Source organism: Phacochoerus africanus, chromosome 9, assembly GCF_016906955.1.
Source record: "Phacochoerus africanus isolate WHEZ1 chromosome 9, ROS_Pafr_v1, whole genome shotgun sequence".
NCBI classification, from domain to species: Eukaryota; Metazoa; Chordata; class Mammalia; order Artiodactyla; family Suidae; genus Phacochoerus; species Phacochoerus africanus.
Genome location: NC_062552.1, coordinates 58045534 through 58061874, shown reverse-complemented (window position 1 = coordinate 58061874; position 16341 = coordinate 58045534). Strand labels below are relative to the sequence as shown.

Sequence of the window (16341 nt, the reverse complement as noted above, 5' to 3'; positions counted from 1 at the left end):
AAGGATGCCTGGGTCAGCCTCAAGGAAGACATCATTTGGGCATGGTGTATAATTTTTTTAATATGCAGTTGAATTAGTTTTGATTGCTTTATTGGGGGGGTTTGCATCTATGTTTATAGAGGATATCAAGCCTTATCAAGCCTCTGCTTGTGTCATATTTGCTTATGCCCATTGGCCAAAGCAAAACATTTTTCCAAGTCCGTATTCACTATATGGGAGAGTATGTGAGTCATGACTAACAAGATAGAATTCAAGGGAGCTTTTAATGTAACACACTACTACACAACTTTCTCTAGATTCTCTTCTTGAATAGCTACTCTTTTTCAGTATCTTTTGTCTTGTCTCCTTCACTTCTAACATTAGCATGCCTTTGTCCTGAGAGTTCAAATAGAGAATTACTCCCATGGTAATCTCATTTAGTTTCTTGACTCTAAACAGCTAGTAACCAGATGAATTTTAAACTTTTATCTCCAATTCAGACCTGTCCCCAGAACTCCAGCTTCCTATTTAGCATTTTCACTTGGATGCCTCTCTGTTCACTTGGACTCCTTAAGTGAACATGTGCAAAATGTTCAAAACTCCTGAAATTTGCTCCTAAACCTTACCCCTCATGTTTTTGCTTATCTTATGAAATGGGAAGTCCATCCTTAAACTGAGTCATCTGAAATCTTTAGAGTCATCCTTTTTCTTACACTCCACATTCAGTCCATCAAAAAAAATTCTGTTGGCTCTGTCTTTAAAATGTATTCAGGGAGTTCCCATCGTGGTTCAGTGGAAATTAACCTGACTAGTATCCATGAGGATGCAGGTTCGAAGCCTGGCCTCTCTCAATGGGTTGGAGATCCGGTATTGCTGTGCGCTATGGTGTAGGTCACAGATACGGCTCAGATCTGGTGTGGGTGTGGGTGTGGCTGTGGCATTAGATTGATCCCTAGCCTGGGAATCTCCATATACTGTGGGTGCAGCCCTAAAAAGACAAAAATAAATAAATAAACAAATAAAATAAGTATGTTCAGAATCTGACCACTCTTCCTTATCTTCATAGTAACTAGACTAGTCTAACCTACCACTGTCTCTCATCTAGATTATTGTAGCAGCCTCCTAGTTACATCTACACTGCTTTTGTCCTTGCTTGCTACATTCTGTTGGCCATAGGGCAACCAGGATTTTTTTTTTTTAATTGTAGGTTAGGAGAAAAAAAAAACCTGGGTATATATATATATATATATATATATATATATATATATATATACACACACACACACACATACATTCCTTTTCTTATATTATCTTCCATCATGCTCTATCTCAAAAGATTGGATATAGTTCTCTGTGCTGTTACAGTAGTGCCTCATTGCTTATCCATTCTGAATGTAATAGTTTACATCTACGAACCCCAAACTCCCAGCCCATTCCACTCCCTCCCCTTCCCCCTCGGCAACCACAAGTTTGCTCTTTATGTCTGTGAGTCTGTTTCTGCTTTGTAGACAGGTTTGTCTGTGCCATATTTTAGATGTCACCTATAAGTAATATCATATGGTGTTTGTCTTTTTCTTATTTGCTTCACTTAGTATGAGACTCTCTAGTTGAATCCATGCTGTTGCAAATGGCATTATTTTGTTCTTTTTTATGGCTGAGTAGTATTCCATTTTGTATATGTACTGCATCTTAATCCATTCCTCTGTCAATTTACAGTTTTGTACAGATATATGCCCAAGAGTGGGATTGCTGGGTCATTTGGTAGTTCTATATTTAGTTTTCTGAGGAACCTCCATACTGTTTTCCATAGTGGTTGTACCATTTTGCATTCCCACCAACTATGAAGGTGGGAACTCTTTTCTCTGTACCCTCTCCAGCATTTGTTCTTTGTAGACTTGTTAAGGATGGCCATTCTGACTGATGGAGAGTGAACTTTAAACAATCAAAATTATTAGACATCAACGTAAAGACTAGGGATAAATATTAAAGTCATGGTTTCTTATAGAACTAAGACAAACTGATGGCCAGAAGAGAAAGAATTCTATGTAATTGTATCTCAGGTGTTTTTATAGCTTAAGGAAAAGATTGGGGAGAATAGGGGAAACACATGGTAAAAAAATTAGCTATTCTCTAATTATGTTAGTGATATTATTAATAATGTTATTTTGAGTCTGTGTGCATATAATATGGGATAAAGTAAAGGAGATTATGAAGAATAGCATTCTTTCATCCCTTGTCTTCCTGATTACCAGAATTCTTGGTCTGGATGAAAGGAGATATAATAGGAAATACAGTAGAGATGAGATAAAACCCCTGCAGGACTGAATTTGAATTATAGGAATTTATGAGGTATTTTACCTATAAAAAACTGTTTTGAGTATTTGTGTGTATACATACATATACATACACACACACACTTCTTTCCTAGCTCTGTGGATTGAAGAGGCCTAGAAACAATGACCAATGGAGTAGCGGTGAGCATCCCATGTACTCACTGATCTGGGACTTGAAATATCATTTCACACTAAAAGCAAGAACTTCTTAGAAAAATGTCTAATTCTAGATCTGAATGGTCTGTCATATTATATGGCAAGGAAAGTCTCAAAGACTGCTAGCATTTTGTCAAAAGACTCAGGAGTTGACTTGAAGAGTTTACTACTAGAAAAGAATAGGACAGTTTGAGAATCAAAGAGGATAATTTTTGTAACTGATCAAAATTGTTAACCAAATAGATGAAAAGAATTGTCTTTTTATAAAGAAAATTATTCTAGCTAATAAATGAAAGTGGCTCTTCTTCCAGTTACCTCTCCCCTTTCCAGAAAAATTCGGTCCTAAAGCTCTTAGGTGAGGGAGCACCAAGCATCTGTCTGCATTGGCTGGGGGTATGCAGCAGTGGCACAGCGGTGGGTGTCAGAGCCTGAGTAGGCTGAGGAGGGGTGGCCAGATATAGAGGTTCAGAGCCCAAGCAGAGAGCAAGGAGCTTCCATGTGAGTTTGGCACCATGGGGAATCAGAGCAGAGTGAAGAGAGCATATCCATTGAATGTCATCCTGTCACAGTCTGTCAAGGTAGCCTTGCAAAGGGTGTGAAACCAAAGCAGGGTGAGAAGGGCAGAAGAATCCCAAATGGGGAGTCAGAGGCCAAGCAGGAAGATAGTAATATACGTAAACAAGGATGGGTGATATGTTACATGTAGGGGGATTGTTCACATTAAATACAGTAAGGGTGATGGAAGGTAGGGGTTGTTCACTGCTGGAGAAGAGAGCTAAAAATATACCCAGGGAAAAACCCTGTGGTGATGAATTGGAGTTGTAGGTATCAGTTTTAACTCATATTTTCCAATATATATAAATAGAAATAAATACAAGTGTAAATGTTTAGGGATATATGCACACATACACACACACACACACGTGACCCTTGAATAATGGGGGTTGGGGTGCTGATCCTCTGAGCAGTCAAAAATCTGCCTATAGTTTTTACAGTCAGCCCTTCCCCTTTGAGGTTCCGTGTTCACAGATTCAACCATCCATGCATCCTGTGGTACATATACAGTGTGGAAAAAAAACTATGTATAAATGGACCTACACAGTTCAAACCCCTGTTATTAAAAGGCCAACTGTGTGTGTATATAATTATATACATATATAATGTTATATCATTTATATATTTTGCATTTATTTAAAAAAATAATATACACACATTTTCTAGATCTTTCCATGAAGAATGAGAACCTGGGAGCAGCAACACCCTGATAGCATTGAGCATATCTAGAATACCCATGTAAATATGAGGGCAAGTAATTCCCTAAAAGCTGAAGATGTGTTGTTTCCCCCCCACCCCCACCCCCCTGCAAGAAAGGGTGCTGGCAGGCAATAGTAGAGGTGGTCCAATGTCAGAAGCAATATATATACACTGAATTTTTTCATCTTATATGAAGATTTCTTAAGCTCTTTCATTTAGCTTAAGCTTAATCATATTATTTAAAAATACAGGGGGAACCAATAGCCCTAAATTTTGACTATGTACCTTTCAAATAGAGGAGGTAAAAGAAAAAAAGAAGTTAATATGTTTATGTCTTCCTGTCCATCACACTAAAGAACAATGTGGACCCCGTCTCCTTTCTTACACTTTTATAAATCTTTCCAATGATCCTAATAAACCTCCCAAAACTTTAATAAAAGGTAGGACTCCTTACAGAGGAGCCCTTACATTTCACATTTATCAGTGACAGGCTTGAACTTAGAGTTGTTAGAATTTGCTCAGATTTTGAGAAGAAAATACCTCACCTGACAACATTCTCCACAAAGCCATTTACCTGAGACATAATTCACATGTTCTAAGCTAGGGGTCATGAAACCGTCATGTTTTCTTTGCATGTTAGAAAAAATATCTGTCAGAAGTAACTCCAATTATAATTTCTTTATTTAAAAGAGCTGCACCCTCTAAACAGCTCCTGTTCTTGCCCTGTAGGGAAAATACAGCTTACACGGCTTGAGTTCTGCTATATTATTTGTGGTACTTCTGTGGAGGTAGGGGTAGGGAGTAAAACAGTTTAGCTCAGGTTACCAAAGCATCCCCTTGATTTGGCATTCTTCCGTGAAGGGTAGGTTCATATGAATCCCAGATTTGATTTACCTCAGAGTGAAATACAAGCCTCTTGTATTCTGCGAATTAAAATGGTTCTTATGCCTCCCTAAATACCCCTGGTTTACAGTGGAATGTGAGTATTCTTGCTAAGAATACTGCTAGATTCATATGCATCCGTTGCTATGGCTGGGTATTTAGTTACATGGTGTGCAGGCTTTATTCAGCCAAAAGCTGAAGTGGCTACTTATCTATCACACAATGAAGCTTGCTGCCAATATTCGTCCACATAATAAGGTCAGTAACTTTAATCGGATGGGACTCAAGCCCATATTGAATTAGAAGGAAAGGAAGTGTGTTGCTCTTACTCTATTTTTGTATTTTTATATTCCCTTTTTCCTTTTGTTAGATTGAGACTTTCTGTCAATAAATAGTAATCATTTATTGAACATCTGCTTTAGTAAATGGTTTTAGGTACATTGATTATCTCTAATCTTCAGAAGCTATGAAAGGAAATATATATGAAATCTCTACTTTTAAGTTGAAGAAATTGAGATGGAGAGTAGTTAAATAATCTCCCAAGAGTTTACCTATGTGGTGTTGTGCTGGAGCCAGAATTTAAGCATAGGTATTTCTGATTTTAGAATTTGTATTCATTCTTTGACTTTAATGAAAGTAAACTTTAAGTGGATAGCTTAGATTTAAGCTGGAGTTCACCAGTGCCTTTTTGAGCTGCATTTGTTCTTGTATTCTTCGAGAAGTTTAAATTTTTTACGTAATACATTTTTAGATGTAATTATATTCTAGGGTATTCATTTGCAAATAAAATTTCCTCATTTGAATTGACTAATATGATATGGAGACAGAGCATGAAATTTGAAGATGAAAGGTAAAGGTTTCTAGTCCCAGTAAAACATTTACCAGTTGTGAGACCATGGGAAAGTCACCTAATTTACCTGAACGTTAGCGTCTTCATTTTTCAAACAGGAATGGACAGTGTTTTTCAGAGGACTAAGATAAGGTACATGAAAGTATTTTGTAACATAGAAGTTATGGATATTATTAAGATTAATATAAAGAAGAAATTTCTTCTTAGTCCATTTATCATTAAATATCTATTGGGTATACCTGTGTTGAGGTAGCATGTTAGGTGCCATGGGTAAGATGGTAAACGAGTCAATAAGAACTCTCTCTCATGAAATAAGTACTCTGCCTCTGCACTGTCCAGTATAACTTCTTGCCACATATGGCTGTTTAAATTTAAATTATTAAAATTAAATAAAACTTAAAGTTTAGTTCCTCAGTCAAACTAACTGTATTTCAAGTGCATGATAGCTACATTTGGCTCGCAGCCACCATGTTAGGCAGTACAGATATGAAAGATTCCCATCATTAACAAAAGTTCTGTTGTAAATCTCTGCATGGGAGAGACTTGTGAAAAGTGATTTGAAGGAATAGTCAAATTAGAGAAAGCAATGTTTGAGCTAAGAACTAAGGGATTTTCTATATCATATGGAGATGGGGGAAGCATTTCAGAAGGAATGAATGAGAACATTTGCAAAGACACCGAAACAGGAAGAGAGGAATTTAGATCCAGAAAGACCTCTTGCATGCAGAGCCTGTGTGGCAACATTAGCCCCACCTGGGAGGAATCAGTCTTCCTTGATTGAAATAGGAGAAATAGGGTGAAGTAGATATGTTTATTAATTTGTGGCAGAAAGTGAGGATTTTCTTGTTCCAATAACTTACATTTTCTCTAAGACATGTAAGATCTTACTGTGTGAGCAAGTGGGAGAAAGGAAAGGGTGGAATCGTGAGGAGACCGGGCAGTATTTGAAGCAAGTGTTTGCAGAAGAGTGAGCAGACTAGACAAACTTACTGGTAAGATTCTGAATCTGTAGTTGTATCAGTCTTTTGCATGGTATGACTTTTTCTCAGGATCAGAAATGGAAAAGGCTGGCAGTTGTTCACTAATCCAGCTAAATAAATGAATGCATGCAAATAGTAAATAAATTACCATTGCTGGGGTTTAGCTGTAGGAGTAAAGAACACAACAACACAGAGGAAATACAGCAATGTGGTTACAAGAAATTGATTGTAATGATGGCTTATGGAATCTATCATGGATAAAAATGGAAGTAAGACCCCACGAAAATGATACATGGGGGAAAGTGGAGTGGTCTGGGAGAATGTCTGGTGAGTGTCTCTTGGTGAGATGTCCAGGCAACTAAGTGGAAAGGAGAGAAGAATTACTTGAAGAGTGAGGTGTATGAAACAGAAGAAGTAAAGGCTTCAAAGAAATAATGCATTCAGTCCCCTTACTAAAGAATTCTACAGTCTAGAAAATGTATGTTTTTCTTGGTGAAAAACAAATAATTGCTGTATTGTCTAAGTAAATGACAACAGCAGTGGCAGGCAATTCTGAAATTGCCTAAAAATTGGAACATGGGGAGTTTGACATTCTGTGATTTTACAGTGCTTCTAATATCTAAGGTTACCTTGAAGATCAAACTGTGAAAACCTGCCCAGGATATTATATTCTCTGCCATCATACTCTCACCTTTTCCCCAATTCCAGTTCTATTCTACTTTAAGGTTTATGCTGAAACCAGTGGCAGCATTTGCTCCGCTTACCCTGTACTAGAGATGGACATTCCTGTCTTTTAGTTCTCTTGTGTGTTATAAGGACTAAATTAGTATTTGTGAATATGAAGTAATACCAGCCTTAGGAGTGTTTTTTGTTGGATTTTTTAAATTCCCTTAGATTCTCTATGAAGGAAGCAGTTTCTAATACAATCATGAAAGTAACTTTTGTTTCAAAATATGTAGGAAAATGAAATATTTAGGAAATGAAATATAGTCTGATTCATTCATGTCATTCTCTTCTTTCATTTTGTATCGAAGGCTTCAACGATTAGCCAAAGATCTTCTAAAACAACTGCAAGTACAAGACAGTGGTTCATGGGCAAATAATAAAGTTTCTGCTTTAGATCGGACCCTTGGTGAGATCTCTAGAATATTGGAAAAAGAGGTATGTAACTAATCTCTGACCTCTGGCCTTAGTCTTTACGTTTCTTTCCTATTATGACAGGCCATGGGGCTAGAAGGCAGACTTTCAGTGTATGTGTTTCTTCTATGTTTTCAAAAGCTGGTCAAACATTGGTGGATATTTTTTCTTCTTGTTCCTAATGAAATCGAAATTGTTTTTAGTTTTAGTTGAAGTCCTCTATGGCAAAAATATATTCTTTAGGTCATGGTTTTCTCAGTCATATTTTCCCCATGCAAAGAACATGAAATCATTTTAACAAAATTAAAGTAATAAAGATAAGCAGTTTTATGGCAGAAAATATAAAACTTTGAATTATAAAGCTCATAAATCACAGATTTTTACAAAACACCAATTTCCTTCCTGTTTCCAATAGAATATTTGGCAGTTTTCTTTAATGACTTGGAGACATTAAATGTTTTAATGATAACTTCAAAAAATCCTTAATGATTTTAATAGTGTTTATTATTCACTGTGGAAAATTTTAAGTTACGAAGAGGAAATTAAACTCCTTGTAATACCCACTATAGACATTTTATTGTATTTTTTCCCTAATCCTTTTACTGTATATTTTTACACTATTTTATATGGCTGATTTTATCATAAATATTTTCTTATGTCTTTAAAAATTCTTTGTAACTGGATGAACCTATCAGAATTTGCACAATTTATATCACTTAGGTGGTATCTAATTTTTTTATTTACGGTAATGACCATCTGTGTTTATTAGCTGCAATTTTTTTGTTTTCTGGGCTTAAAATATATTGTGTGATATTTGCTATATACAAAAGAATCCAGTGATAAAAATAACGTAAATACAGTGAACAGCTGTGACCACATGACCAACCTAAGAACTAAACTGTTCCCAGTACATTTATGGTTACCTCTGTGTTCCTTCTTCACCCTGTCCCCCTGCCTCTGCTCCTTCTGGGAGAAATACTGTACAGAATTAAAGGGGGTAGCCTTTCTTTGGTAAAAATAGTGTTATTGCTTTATCACATACTTATATATTTAAATGGCATATTACTTAGTTTTGCTTATACTTGACCTTTATATAATATCACATTCTAGATTTCAGTGATTTTTTTCAGACTTATAGTTCTAAGTTTTATTAAAGCTTATAAATGTAGCTATTTTTAGTTTCTCCGTTGTATAGTGAGTACTTCATTGTGTTAGTACTACAGTTTTTAAATTCATTCTCCTGACAGTGGATGTTTATTTTCAGGGAGAAAGAGAGAGGGGGGGGGGAGAGAGAGAGAGAGAGAGAGAGAGAGAGAGAGAGAGTGTGTGTGTGTGTGTGTGTGTGTGTGTGTGTGTGTGTGTGCAGGGGAGAGTGGGAGAAAGATAAAAGGCAGTACATCTCAAACCATTCTCATATTGGAGCAAGTGAACAAGAATTTCTCTAAAGCAGTGAGCCTCAGACTTTAGTCTGCAGCAGAATCGCCTAGAGGACTTGTTAAAACACCTAGGACTTCTGATTCAGTAGGTCTGGAGTCGGTCTCAAGAGTTTGTATTTCTAATAAGTTCCCGAGTGACACTGATGCTGCTGGTCCGTGGACTGTACTTGGAGAAATCAATGCTGCAGCATAGGGCATATGCCTCATGGTTGGAATTACTAGGTTTTCAGTCACCTGAATGAACAACTTTACAAGATAGTGCTCAGCTGTATTCTGGTATCAGACAATACAATTTTCTGTAGGAACTGAGAGCAACATATTCACTATGACATTATGGCAAAGCCATATTGTTCTTTGTATAACACGTCCTTTTCAGAGTATGAGAGTTCAGAAACTGATGGTTGTCATAACATATGCTAGATGGAGTATCTGGAGGTTTGATATGCCTTGGAAAAATGTCTATTTTAAAATTAGCAGATACTGATTAATTTTTATTTTTAATATATTGAAGTAATAGGCATTTGCTTAAAGATACTACCATGTGCACCTTATCTCATGAATATTGTTTTAGACTGAAGTAATTACAGAATTTTTGAGGAAAAAGTAAAATGATCTGTATAAAAAAGGTATTCAGTATGAAATTTTAAAGTAAAGTTATTTCATTCACAAAGGGGCAATTTACTGGAATACTACCGATTCCTTATAATTTGAGGAAGAAAAAAATGTAGTCTGGCTCCCAGTCTAAATGGTCTGTGTCAGGAACCTTGCTGCAAAGCTGTCCTCAGAGTATACACCGCAGGACCACCAAAGAGTCTAAACTTAAACCTACAATAAGATCCTTTTGCTACTTTTATAACTAAAATCGTTTTTACCTAGCCAAGACAGACTCACTTTATATGGAATTCTGTTCGTAGAGTTATACTGGCATTTCAGTATAATTCTGCTGATGTTATTTATGATTTCAGTCTAGGAATTATAAATAACCATTCTTTTTTGTTTGGAAAACTGCCTGGAGTAACAGAATCATTAGCGCCAAAGCCAAGTACCCAGTGAAGGATTTGAAGACAGCATAGAAGTGACAGGGGTGGGACTGTGGTGGAACTTGGGTGATCACTTACTGAGGAAAGTTGAGAGACTAATCTTGAGATCTTTGTCCCCTCAATTTAGACCTCAACACACTGATGCTTTCTGTTACTTCTTTGACAAAGTTTTCCTTAGATAATTTTTCAAAAGTTCCAAGAACTACATTAGCAGGTTTAACATGTGATACACAAAAATGCTCTTGTCACAAAAGAGATCAGGAAACTGAGGAGTCCTGGGTTTTGTAGTACTTACTGTGTGTCTCAGGGCTATTCTGGCTTTTGGGGTTTTCTGATTCTGTTCAGAGATAAAATGTTTGTAAGCTTTGTTAAATGTGTTATGCTTTTTATTTATTTATTTATTTTTGTCTTCCCCCCCCTGCCCCCCCTAGGGCCACACCTGCAGCACATGAAGATTCCCAGACTAGGGGTCCAATTGAAGTTGTAGCTGCCAGGCTGCACCAGAGCCACAGCAATGCAGGATCTGAGCTGTGCCGTCGACCTACACCACAGCTCACGGCAACGCTGTATCCTTGACCCACTGAGCGAGGCCAGGGATCAAACCCACAACCTCATGGTTCCTAGTCAGATTCGTTAACCATTGAGCCACAACGGGAACTCTGTGTTATGCTTTTTAACAAACTGCAGCTACTTCTATAAGAAATATGGTGTTCTAGGGGACTTGCCTAACTCTGCCAACAAAAAGCCCTGGAAATGCTGGAAAAAAATTAAAAATTATTTTCTTAAAAACATCAAAGAGCTAAGGAAAAAATAAAGAATTATCATGCCAAAGGAAAAGCAAGAATTTAGACTCCTGTGCTTATAACTGAATGCCCCAAGAACATGTGCCAAGTTGGGTGATGTGTTGGCAAATGTTTTTCAGTTTTGCAATCCTTGTGGGGTCAGGGGACAAAAGTAAAAGCCTAAGGGCTACCTAAATTATGAAGTCTAATAGGTGATTTTTCTCTTCACAAAGATAAAACTACCGTAGCCTATTCTGTGACATAATTGTGAACCTTCTTACCTGCCCTCAGAGACTAAAAAGAAAGTGCCTCAGCAGAGTACAGAAATTATAACCATAATCCAGCCCTGGAATAGATTTGCAGTCCAAATTCACACCACCAATATTATTTCAAATGTAAAGTAGTCCGAGATTGATTAGTGGTATCCCTGAGGAACCTGGCAGAAGGAAATGCAAGTCCTAATTCCTAGGCCTCAAGTAATATGTGTCAAGTAATTTTATAAGAACAAGTAGTCACAGTCAAAAAACAAGCCCAAAAGTAGGTAAGTCATTATTATAAGTTTCAAGGAGAAACTAGAACTGCAAGGCTTTATAAATACCAGACACGGATCATAAAACTATGTGTTGTTGGGTTTTTTTTTATGTTTTAAGGGATAAAAGACAAGCTTGAAAATATATATGGTTATGGACCTAACAGTAGTGACAGAGGAGGTAATTCAGAATAGTCCTCTCACTGATGATAATTAATAATCTAGACAAAATATAAACTGGAACTCAGTTGCTAAGAAAGTAGTGAAAAATTACTGGGCCAAGATCTGGGAACATGGCATTTTGGATCTGGGTACAATTAGTGATCCAAAAAGAGGTAGATGCGATGCTGAGTAGTACCTTCAACATTGTTGCAGAACTAGTGCAGAAAAAAAATGGAGTCTAGGACTACCTGCAGTAAAACAGTGGCAAGAACAACCCATGTTTTGGGTTAGGATGGTGATGTTAATTTCAAATTATAATTATTATTTAAATTGTACTAAGTGTTTTCTAATTTTTCTGACTTTCTGTATGCTTGTTATGTTCAACATAAAATTACATTAACATTTAAGTTAAAATAAATTGCCCTGAAAACACTTTTGTTGCAGGAATGTTTAATTATTTCAAATAAGAGTTTCTAAAACATTCTTGTATATGCAGAGGCACTTTCCTTACTCTTGCCGTGGTATTAAATTTGGTCTAAGTAAATGTGATTTGTACTTGCATTTACTTTTCTCATTACTCTGCCATGATGAACATTACATTTAAGTTTGGATAGTAACAGCATCCCAGAAATTTTCTGTGGTTTATCAGTAACATGAGACATTTGTGTGCTGTTACTATAAGTAAACAGTTTAAGCAGATGGATTGGACATGGAATTTGTCCAATTGCCTTTCCTGACTTTTTTAGAATCCTGCCAAATTTAAATAGGGACTCAGCTGTGACTCTCTCAAACCTGAGTAAGTAAACCACATAACTGACAGCATTCATAATTTAACCGAATTGAGAGATGTCAAATCACAGTTGACTTTGTGATACCTATAGCAAATCCCATCATGCTTTGATGTTTTTGAAATTCATCTTGCAAAATTCCACCAACAAATAAGTTTGGAAGATAGAAAGGTGGAAACTGTTCCTCACCCCACCCTCTTTTTTCCAACTGAGGTTTGTGGCTACTTAATATATGCCTTGGTGAAGATAAACTACTATTCCTAAGAGCTTTTTCAACCTGATTGTGTTCAGAAAATTGTCTTGGCATCCTCCAAACCTCATGGTTGCATTTGGTTTTGCTTCTCTTATTTTCAGCTGGGGTGCTTCTGGTGGGAGGAACTGGAAAGCATTCAATCATAGGAATCTCTTATTTTGATCTTTTCACTATGTTCTCAGCTTACGTAGTTGTTTCCTCATAGCAGTTGACAAATAACTGTATATAGCTTGTGTGACACCCATGTTTTGTCAGAAGGTGACAAATATATGACAAAGTAAAATGAAAATGTTTCTCATGCCTTCTTCAGTTAGCTTGTATTAGACAACTAGTATAAGGAAAATGGAATCAATTGTTTTGAGAAATCACACAGAAATTTAATGTATGGAAGGAAAGAAGGAAGGACGGACTTGTGTGTTTTGTTTTAGGTTTTGTTATACAGTTATGTCCAATTGCCAAAATTCATCGAACCGAATACTTAAATTTGCATTTTATGTTAACCATATCTTAGTAAAGAAAATAAAATAAAAACACTCTATTTTAGCCATCTTGTCTGAAATTACTTACTTGGCTTCCTTATGAAAAGTATTCTTTTAAAAGCAAATAAATATGTTGTAAAAAATCAATGATGGTTTCTAGGACCATCCATGTTGCTGCAAATGCCATTATTTCATTCTTTTTTATGGCTGAGTAATATTCCATTGTATATACGTACCACATCTTCTTTATCCATGCCTCTGTTAGTGGATATTTAGGTTGCTTCCATGTCTTGGCTATAGTATATAGTGCCATCAGTGAACACTGGGGTACATGTATCTTTTCAAGTCATGGTTTTCTCGGGATAGATGCCCAGGAGTGATGGACTGGGGGTTTAAAATAGAAATGTTCTTGTGGTGATGGTTGTACAACTATAAATATAGTAAAGTTCATTGAATTAAAAAAAAAGTTATCATAGCCAGGATGCTAAATGCCATGGTTTTATGTTCAGTTACTTTTATTATATGTTTATAATCATAAAAAATCAATGATGAATACATATACTGCTAGTTTGTAGTAATGTTTTTTAAATAATTTGTCATATTTTCTATTATGATTATGCAGATTAAATCTCTGTGGACTATTTTAAAATCCCCTTGTTTCATGCAATATAGCATAGAGAACTTTATGTAAAACACTTGCTCAGAAAGATGAATAATTATAACAGCCAAAAAAACCCATTGACTACTAAATTGGGAAATAGAACATTGCCAGCATCTCAGTCCCCTCCAACCCACCTACATTTATTTTGCCAGTCATACCTTTCTCTTAATATTTGGATAAATAATTCCTATATGTTTTCGAAACCACATTTTTTTCTTTTCTTTATGGTTTTATCCCCTAAGGGTCCGTCCCTAAATGATATATGTTAGTTTAAACATGTCTGGTTTTGAACTTCATATAAATGGATGCTATTCTCTGTAATTTTCTATCTCGCTTCAATCAAGATTATGTATTTAAGAATTTATGATGTTGTAGAGGGTTTTTTCCCCCCCACTGCTATATATTGTATCATTGTATAAATTTAAAACAGTGGTATTTATCCATTTCACCATTGATGGGCATTTGGTTTGTTTTTATGAGAAATGTGCTTCTAAACATGTATCTTTGTATTCATGGGCAATAATTTCCCTAGGGAATGGAATTCCTGGGTCACAGGGTTTATATATCTTTAATTTTTCTTGGTAATGCTAAATTGTTTTCTAAAGAAATTGCACCAAGCCACTGCACTGCCAGCAGAGTATAAAAATCCTGTTACTTTCTCCTTTTCTAACACTTGATATTATCAGACTTTTTAATTTTTACTAATCCTATGGGTATGTAGTAGTATACTTGGAGTAGTTTAATGTACATCTCTATTGTCAGATGGGTTTGGGCTCCTATTCATATTGGTTGGCCATTTGAGTTCTTCTTTTGTGACATGCCTGTTCAAATCTTTTGCTCATTTTTCTACTGATTTTTATATTATGAATTCCAGTCCTAGGTTGTGCAAATGTATTAAATGTATTACTCAGCTCTCTGTTTACTCTCTTTTGGTTCTTTTGATGAACAGAAGTTCTTTCTTTTTAATCAAAGTATAGTTTATTTATAACATTATATGTTACAAGTGTACAATATAGTGATTCACACTTTTTTGTGTGTGTCTTTTTTTTTTAGGGCCGCACCTGCAGCATATGGAGGTTCCCAGGCTAGGGGTCGAATCGGAGCTCTAGCTGCCAGCCAACACCACAGCCGCAGCAATGCCAGATCCGAGCCACGTCTGTGACCTACACCACAGGTCACAGCAACACTGGATCCTTAACCCACTGAGCAAGGCCAGGGATCAAACCCAGAACCTCATGGAGCCTAGTTAGATTTGTTTCTGCTGCGCCATGATGGGAACTCCTGTTTCACACTTTTAAAGGTTATACTCCATTTATAGTTATTATAAAATATTGACTATATTCTGTGTGTTGTACAATATATTCTTGTAGCTGATTTTATACATAATAGTTTGTATTTCCTCTACCCCACCTTCCCTCTCTTCTGGTCACCACTAGTTTGTTCTCTGTATCTGTGTGTCCGTTTCTTTTTTGTTATATGCATTACTAGTTTGTTGTATTTTTTAGATTCCATATATAAATGATATCATATAGTATTTCTTAATTTTAGTATGGAAAAAGTTATCAGTATTTTATGGTTAAGAGTCTTTGCTCAGTCATCATAAACTGCTGTCCCACTCCTGAGTTCAAGAAGTCTTTTCCTTTATTTTCTTCTGGAAATTTTATAATTTTGCCTTTACTTTTAGTTTATTATCCATCTGGAATTTATTTTTCCACTTTTTATGAGGTTTAATTTTTTTTCCATCTTTGTGCTTAATTTTTTGTGCACCATTTATTGAAAAGACTAGCTTTCCCTACTGTTCTTTGGTGCTACAAATCAAAGTTTTGTAAATATATGAGTTTCTTCTAGTTTTTCTGTTTTAGTTTATTCTTCCCCAGTTATCTCTGATAGTGCTTGAAACAATCCATTAAATTCTTAATTGTAGCCATAGTATTTTATTTTACATGTCCAGCAAGCCTTTTTGCTCTTTTCTGTTTCTATGACCTTTTTTATAATTACTTATTTTTTTGCAGATATTTTCAAGTTTATTTTTTATTATGCACAGAAAATATTTTACAGTGTTTTTCCAATAATCTCAGTATCTCACGTGTGTGAGTGTGTTTTTCCATATGCTTTCTTATGTTTTGTTTCCTTTTTAACCTTTTAATTTTTCATTACATGCTGATAATTGTAATTGTCGAGAACTTTTCAATCTATAGTCATAGGGGGAATTAGTCTGAAATTTCTTTTGGTGTCTTTGTCTAACTGTGGTATCGGGATGATCTGGCCTCATAGGAAAAAGGAGGTATTTCCTCCACTTCTATTTTTGGGAAGAATTTGAAAAGGTTTTTTGTTAATTTCTCTTTAAATGTTTGGTAGAATTCACCAGTGAGCCCATATGATTCAGTTTCTTTACTTGCCACAAATGTATTCCAGTTTTTTGTTACTTCTTGAGTTAGTGTTAGTAGTGTGCAGGTTTCTAGGAATTTGTTTCATCTTGGTTATCTAATTTGCTGACGTATGATTGATCATAGTTTGCTCTCATAATCTTTATTTCTGTAAGGTCAGTAGTAACGCACCCCCTCCCATTTCTGATTTTAGCCGTTCAAGTCTTCTCTTTTTTCCTTAAACTAGCTAAAGGTTTGTCAATTTTATTGATTT

At 35.8% G+C, this 16341-nt stretch overlaps 1 protein-coding gene across 3 annotated transcripts in view; it reads left to right on the top strand.

Annotated features, from left to right (window-relative positions):
- Window positions 1–16341, top strand: part of SCAPER (S-phase cyclin A associated protein in the ER) — a 411590-nt gene that overhangs the window by 194269 nt on the left and 200980 nt on the right. For all 3 annotated transcript variants that reach the window (XM_047796974.1, XM_047796976.1, XM_047796975.1), the window contains one exon: window positions 7469–7595. In XM_047796974.1, coding sequence (XP_047652930.1) covers window positions 7469–7595 — 127 coding nt within the window. The remainder of the gene's footprint in view (window positions 1–7468; window positions 7596–16341) is intronic.